The 7,040-nt window shown below is 41.7% G+C and overlaps 1 protein-coding gene across 1 annotated transcript; it reads right to left on the bottom strand.

Annotated features, from left to right (window-relative positions):
- Window positions 1-1,167: 1,167 nt before the first annotated feature.
- Window positions 1,168-1,584, bottom strand: LOC143031864 (hemolymph trypsin inhibitor B-like). Its single transcript, XM_076196219.1, has one exon. It carries the CDS (start codon window positions 1,559-1,561, stop codon window positions 1,322-1,324), a length of 240 nt encoding a protein of 79 aa, XP_076052334.1. The 5' UTR covers window positions 1,562-1,584; the 3' UTR covers window positions 1,168-1,321.
- Window positions 1,585-7,040: the final 5,456 nt, after the last annotated feature.

Below are 7,040 nucleotides of genomic sequence, written 5' to 3'. Positions count from 1 at the left end.
AACTTCCGACTCCGACTCCGACTCCCACTCCTCTTGATGTAATTAACTGATTATGGCCTACATAATTTATAAAGCCTATGCAACACACATACGCTCCAATCTTGAGTAGACTTATGTCATTATAACTGGTTTATATCAAAGAATAAAGATATATGTTATAGTGTGGTTTTCCTATCTTTGACCTCTTCATTAATACTTTATTACTGAAGTAGAGATTTTTTGAAAGGATATTGAAGAAAATTCAGTAGATAAAGATTCTATAATGTACCTTTTGATTTAACTACATACTGGTACTGCTATGCGATTATTGCGATGGACATTACTCTGGCTCTGGGACCGATCTTATCGCTACGAGTACAATACAAGATACAGCTGAACATGTTTGAAACGTGAAACTTTTTTTTCAACTTTAAATATCCTTATTTCAATAATTCAATGTTAAAAAGTATAGAGGGGACAAAGAAGGGAAAAGGAGAGAAGAGATAGTATCATTGCGTTAGTCTACAGTTGAAATCATAATGATTTATCCTACTGTTTGGCAACACAGCAGTGCGAGAAACCACCAAACTGATGAAGTGATGGAAACGACGCATATGGAACTTGATAGGAATATTACAGCTCCCGTGACTGTTTGTCAACAATAGGTGTAAAATGGAGGTGTTCATTTAATTTATTCAAGTAATACTTTGGATGTTTATTGGTCTATGTATAAATTTGAAAGCAGAAGGACGTTTAAGGGGTTTAGTGGAATGACCACGAAGATAAGACGATGGGATTTATTACATTTTATAAAATACATATTTTGTTTATCATATAATCTATTTATAATGAGTGTGCACTGCATAACTCTACAGACTAAACAAAGGCATTATAAAGTGTAAATTTAACTGGAGTCGGAGTAGGTATATTTCTACCGACTCCGACTCCGACTCCACAGCCCTGGTGTTAATCAACCCATTCAACTCCGATGACAAGATGTCTTGTCATTTGGTCAAATAAAACAAAAAATCATAAAACACCAAAATGTTTGATCAAACACCAGAAAAATATGACGTCAATCCTCGCTTCGCTCGCAGCGAAGCGAGGACTGACGTCATATTTTTCTGGTGTTTGATCAAACATTTTGGTGTTTTATGATTTTTTGTTTTATTTGACCAAATGACAAGACATCTTGTCATCGGAGTTGACTAATTAAGCTCCCTCTTCCTCGTCCTCCTCCTCCTACTCCTCTTCCTCCACCGACAAGGCGTGTCTTCACGTCCCTGTTCCTTCCCCTCCCGTAAATCTAGCCGAGACCGACCCTAAGAGCTGCTCCCTCTTCCTACTCCTGCTCCTCATTACCGAGAACGGGCTGGTCCCCTCCACAGGCACTGTGGCACTCTTCGGGAGTCTCGAAGTTGTTCTCGTTGCCCTGGCAACCACCGAAGTAGAATCTCTCGCAGCGGTTCTTCTCCGGCACGAAGGCGAAGCGCGGAAGGTAAGCGAAGCAGGGTCCGGCCTCAGGCTTCTGGTAGCATCGTTGTTGACGACCCACCAGGTCACCGATGTCTGGAAGGAACATCAAGAAATATTACTCCAGTGTGTGTGTGTGTGTGTGTGTGTGTGTATGTGTGTGTGTGTAAACAACAACAATTTTAATAATAATGATAACACTGTACGATACAAAGATTCATTGATAATCTACATTTTGTTTGAATCTTAAAACTAGTCTAATTTACGTGCATAATGTGCTAATGTGATGGTGGCAATTTTTCCCTTGTGATAACCACTCGCAGTATCAGTGTGTGTGTGTATTCACTTGGTCTTTGGATAACGTGTTGGACTCGTGATCGACAGCTATTTCCCTCCTGGAAGAGAGCTCAGAGCTCGTAGGTCCGATCTATGGGTAATGCTATGGCCTTGCACACACACACTGAAGAAGCCCTGCTGAGCGAAACGTCAAATACATTGGACTCCCATACCCTGCGTTTGGCCTCTTTCCTACAATGCTGTTGCAGTCGTTTACGCCCTGTATCCTAATCAATCAAACTCACTCACCGGAGATGCATTTTTCCTGTGTGCAGACGCCTTGACCTTTGACACAGTGGCACCAGTTGCAGCCTTTCTTCCAGCTCGACCCGCCCACACACTCGGGCTGATCCGGGTTGTGGGGGAAGCCTGGATCGGGGGAGAAATGGGTATTGTAACCTGACGAACGAGATCATAGCATAGAGGAATCAATGTAAGTCATGAACCTGTGGCAACGCGATACCGCTATAATGTCCCCTTAACCCATCCAACTCCGATGACAAGATGTCTTGTCATTTGGTCAAATGAAACAAAAAATCATAATAAAACAACAAAATGTTTGATGATCAAACAGCACCAGAAAAATATGACGTCATCAGTGACGTCATATTTCATAATAAAACAACAAAATGTTTGATGATCAAACAGCACCAGAAAAATATGACGTCATCAGTCCTCCTCGAGGTGGACTGATGACGTCATCTTTTTCTGGTGCTGGTTGAGCATCAAACATTTTGTTGTTTTATTATGAAATATGACGTCACTGATGACGTCATCTTTTTCTGGTGCTGTTTGATCATCAAACATTTTGTTGTTTTATTATGAAATATGACGTCACTGATGACGTCATGTTTTTCTGGTGCTGTTTGATCATCAAACATTTTGTTGTTTTATTATGATTTTTTGTTTTATTTGACCAAATGACAAGACATCTTGTCATCGGAGTTTAATGTCCCCAAAGCGCATGATAGCATTTTTGTAATTTACAAATTATTATGATTGAGCAAATCATTGTGTGTCTATGAGCATCAAATTATATTTGTAAAATAAGCATGTTGCCACAATATGATAGCTCTTGTAACAAGAAAGCATGTGAAGGTAATATGATTGTATGATTTTACCAAATGTTGAAATATTGGTTATTTTTATTTGATTTCGTGGGGAGCGGAGCTGTAATAAGCAGTAAAGAAATTTAAAATATTCGCCTTCTCTGGTGGATGATTTCCTCAATACTACAATATTAAGATTACAGTGTGGCCACTCCTTGGCTTTTTTTTTTTTTTTTTTTTTTTTTTTTTTAAGGACTTGGGAATTTAGCCATCATCTTGGAACCTTGGATATAAATTGTAAAAATTGAACAAATATTGATTTTTTTTCACCAAGATTTGTTCATTTTTTACAATTCATATTCAAGATTCCAAGATGATGACAAAAATCCCAAGATCTTGGAAAAAAAAAAAAAAACAAGGAGTGGCCACACTGATTGGGAAGAGACCCTTTGGGCATCGTAGAAGACCGACAACCGTTTCTAGAGTCACTAAAAGGCTACGGGGTCACTGGGCGACTATGATGTGTTGGTACACCTGTTTTTTGCCCTCTGAGACATCGCTACCGACACTGAAAACTGCTCACGATTATTTCTCCAGTATATTTACATAATGGCTTCATGATCAGAATACAGTGGTGGAAACTATAAGCTAAGACTGTACCCAGGGGTTATACTCGGAAACCATGCTAAAGACCTTAACCCATTTAACTCCGATGACAAGATGTCTTGTCATTTGGTCAAATAAAACAAAAAATCATAATAAAACAACAAAATGTTTGATGATCAAACAGCACCAGAAAAAATATGACGTCGTCAGTCCTCCTCCTCCTCGAGGAGGAGGAGGACTGACGACGTCATATTTTTCTGGTGCTGTTTGATCATCAAACATTTTGTTGTTTTATTATGATTTTTTGTTTTATTTGACCAAATGACAAGACATCTTGTCATCGGAGTTGAATGGGTTAATTGGTGCAGAGTGTGGCATACGTCGTAACGTACTACTAGCCATTCTGACATCTATGTGTTATTTGAAATATATATATATATATATATATATATATATATATACATATATATATATATACATATATAAATATATATATATTAGAAGCTCTGCCAAGGGATTCGAACCCTGACCTGTGCGTATATAATCACGAAGTCAAGACGCTAGCGACTTCGTGATTATATACGCACAGGTCAGAGTTCGAATCCCTTGGCAGAGATTCTGAAATGTTCAATCTGTCTTTAACGCGCGCACACACACACATACACACACACACACACATATATATATATATATATATATATATATATATATATATATGCATGTATACAGAATCCTCTAGGAAGAGGAAAAACACACAGAGTCCGAGCGCTATCGTGATATTCCTTGATGTGAATATATCATGAAAGCGCTCGGACTCCGTTTGATATTCCTCTTCCTAGTGTATTCTACATATTCGTGATTGACGTGTGCCTTGTGAAATTTGTGCATATATATATATATATATATATATATATATATACACACATATATATATATATACATATATACATATATATTTATAATGGTCAAGGGCGTAGCCACAAATTTCTATAGGGAGGGGGGGGTCGAAGGTTGGATCATAGTGGATCCTATTTCAGAATTTTACTACTAACTGAGTCAATCTGAAGCAATGTTTTTAAAGTTAAGACATGTTAGACTAAAGACATTCATCATTTCTGCATTTGTTTACAATTACTTTATCAGTTAAAGACGATTTACAGCTTAAGAATATTAAGTTGTGATTGTAAAAGAATTAGGAATCAAGGCCTTACGGCACATGAACGTTTTGAATATTTTGAACCTCTGCCTGTATGATTGCAAGGGACTATAGACTATATAGAATATAGACTAGGCCTATAATAGGTTTGTTAGGTTAGGTTAGTCCTAATTCTAGTTCTAAAAATAGTCATTTTCAATTATACAGGCAGAAGTTCGAAATATGAAAAACGTTCTCCGACGAAGCATGATCCGATAAAAATCGACTCCGCCCATGAAAAAAACAAACAAGAAAAACGACGCACCTTAGCCTTGGGCACAAACAATATAATACATTTAACTTTGTCACTGTCATTAATTGGCAAGCACAGGGGTTTTCGAATACTATTTTTGCAGTTGATTCTTCAAACGTGCCCTGAGAAAATAAAGGCCAAAATGACATGAACAATATAATGATAGCCTATCATAGCAAGCATGAAATGAACAATTCAACACTGTTGCAAGAAAACCTGAAGGGTCGTCCTGGAAGGTCATCCTAAAGGGTATTCTTGAAGGGTCGTCCTTAGGGGTCATCCTGAAGAGTCGTCCTGAAGGGTCATCCTGAAAGGTTGTCCAGAAGGGTCGTCCTGAAAGGTCATCCTGAAGGGTCATCCCGAAAGGCCATCCTGAAGGGTCGTTCTGAAGGGTCATCCTAAAGGGTCCTCATGAAGGGTCGTCCTGAAGGGTCTTCCTGAAGAGTCGTTCTGAAGGGTCATCCTGAAGGGTAATCCTGAAGGGTCATCCTGAAGGGTCGTCCTGAAGGGTGGTCCTGAAGGGTACTACTGAATGGTCATCCTGAAGGGTCGTCCTGAGGGGTATTCCTGAAGGGTCGTCCTGAAGGGTCATCTTAAAGGGTCATTCTGAAGGGTGATCCTAAAGGGTCATTCTGAAGGGTTGTCCTGAAAGGTCGTCCTGAAGGGTCATCCTGAAGGGTCGTCCTGAAAGGTCATCCTGAAGGGTATTCCTGAAGGGTCGTCCTTAGGGGTCATCCTGAAGAGTCGTCCTGGAGGGTCATCCTGAGAGGTCGTCCTGGAAGGTCATCCTGAAGCGTCATCCTTAATGGTCGTCCTGAAAGATCCTGAAGGGTCATTCTGAAGGGTCATCCTGAAGGGTCATTCCAAAGGGTCATCCTGAAAGGTCATCCTGAAGAGTCGTCCTGAAGGGTCATCCTGAAAGGTTGTCCAGAAGGGTGGTCCTGAAAGGTCATCCTGAAGGGTCATTCTGAAGGGTCATCCTTAAGGGTCATCCTGAAGGGTGGTCCTGAAAGGTCATCCTGAAGGGTCATTCTGAAGGGTCATCCTTAAGGGTCAAGGGTCATCCTGAAGGGTCGTCCAGATGGGTCATCCTGAAGGGTCGCACTAGATGGGTCATCCTGAAGGGTGGTCCTGAAAGGTCATCCTGAAGGGTCATTCTGAAGGGTCGTCCTTAAGGGTCGTCCTGAAGGGTCATGAATGGTCATCCTGAAAGGTCGTCCTGAAGATTCGTCTTGAAGGGTCGTCCTGAAAGGTCCTAAAGGGTCATCCTGAAGGGTCGTCTTAAAGGATCATCATGAAGGGTCGTCCTGAAGAGTAGTCCTCTGGAGTCGTCCTCAAGGGTCGTCCTGAAAGGGTCATCCTAAAGGGTCATTCTGAAGGGTCGTCCTGAAGGTTCGTCCAGAATGGTCTTCCTGAAGAGTCGTCCTAAAGGGTCATCCTGAAGGGTCGTCCTGAAGAGTCATCCTGAAGTGTCATCCTGAAGGGTCGTCCCGAAGGGTCATCTTAAAGGGTCGTCCTAAAGGGTCATCCTAAATAGTCATCCTGAAGGGTCGTCCAGAAGGGTCTTCCTGAAAGGTTATCCTGAAGAGTCGTCTTGAAGGGTCATCCTGAAGGATCGCAATGAAGGGTCATCCTGAAGGGTCACCCTTAAGGGTAAAAGGTCATCCTGAAGGGTCGTCCAGTAGGGTCATCCTAAAGGGTCGTCCTGAAGGGTCATCCTAAAGGGTCGTCCTGAAGGGTCATCCTAAAGGGTCGTCCTGAAGGGTCATTCTGAAGGGTCGTCCTGAATGGTCATCCTGAAGGATCGTCTTGAAGGGTCATCCTGAAGGATCGTCTTGAAGGGTCATCCTAAAGAGTCGTCCTGGAGGGTCATTCTGAAGGGTCGTCCTGAAGTGTCGTCCTGAAGGGTCGTCCTGAAGGGTCGTCTTGAAGGGTCATCCTGAAGGGTGGTCCTGAAGTGTCATTCTGAAGGGTCATTCTGAAGGGTGGTCCTAAAGGGTCGTCCTGATGGGTCGTCCTGAAGGGTCATCCTGAAGGGTCGTCCTGAAGGGTCATCCTTAAAGGTCATACTGAGGAGTTGTTCTGTGGTCCTGAGGGGTCCTGCGGTCCTGATGGGGTCCTGCGGTCCTGAGGGGTCCTGCGGTCCTGA

Source organism: Oratosquilla oratoria, chromosome 12 (assembly GCF_046742065.1).
Source record: "Oratosquilla oratoria isolate Oo_2021 chromosome 12, ASM4674206v1, whole genome shotgun sequence".
In the NCBI taxonomy this organism is placed as follows: domain Eukaryota; kingdom Metazoa; phylum Arthropoda; class Malacostraca; order Stomatopoda; family Squillidae; genus Oratosquilla; species Oratosquilla oratoria.
This window is presented reverse-complemented; position numbering and strand designations above follow the sequence as displayed.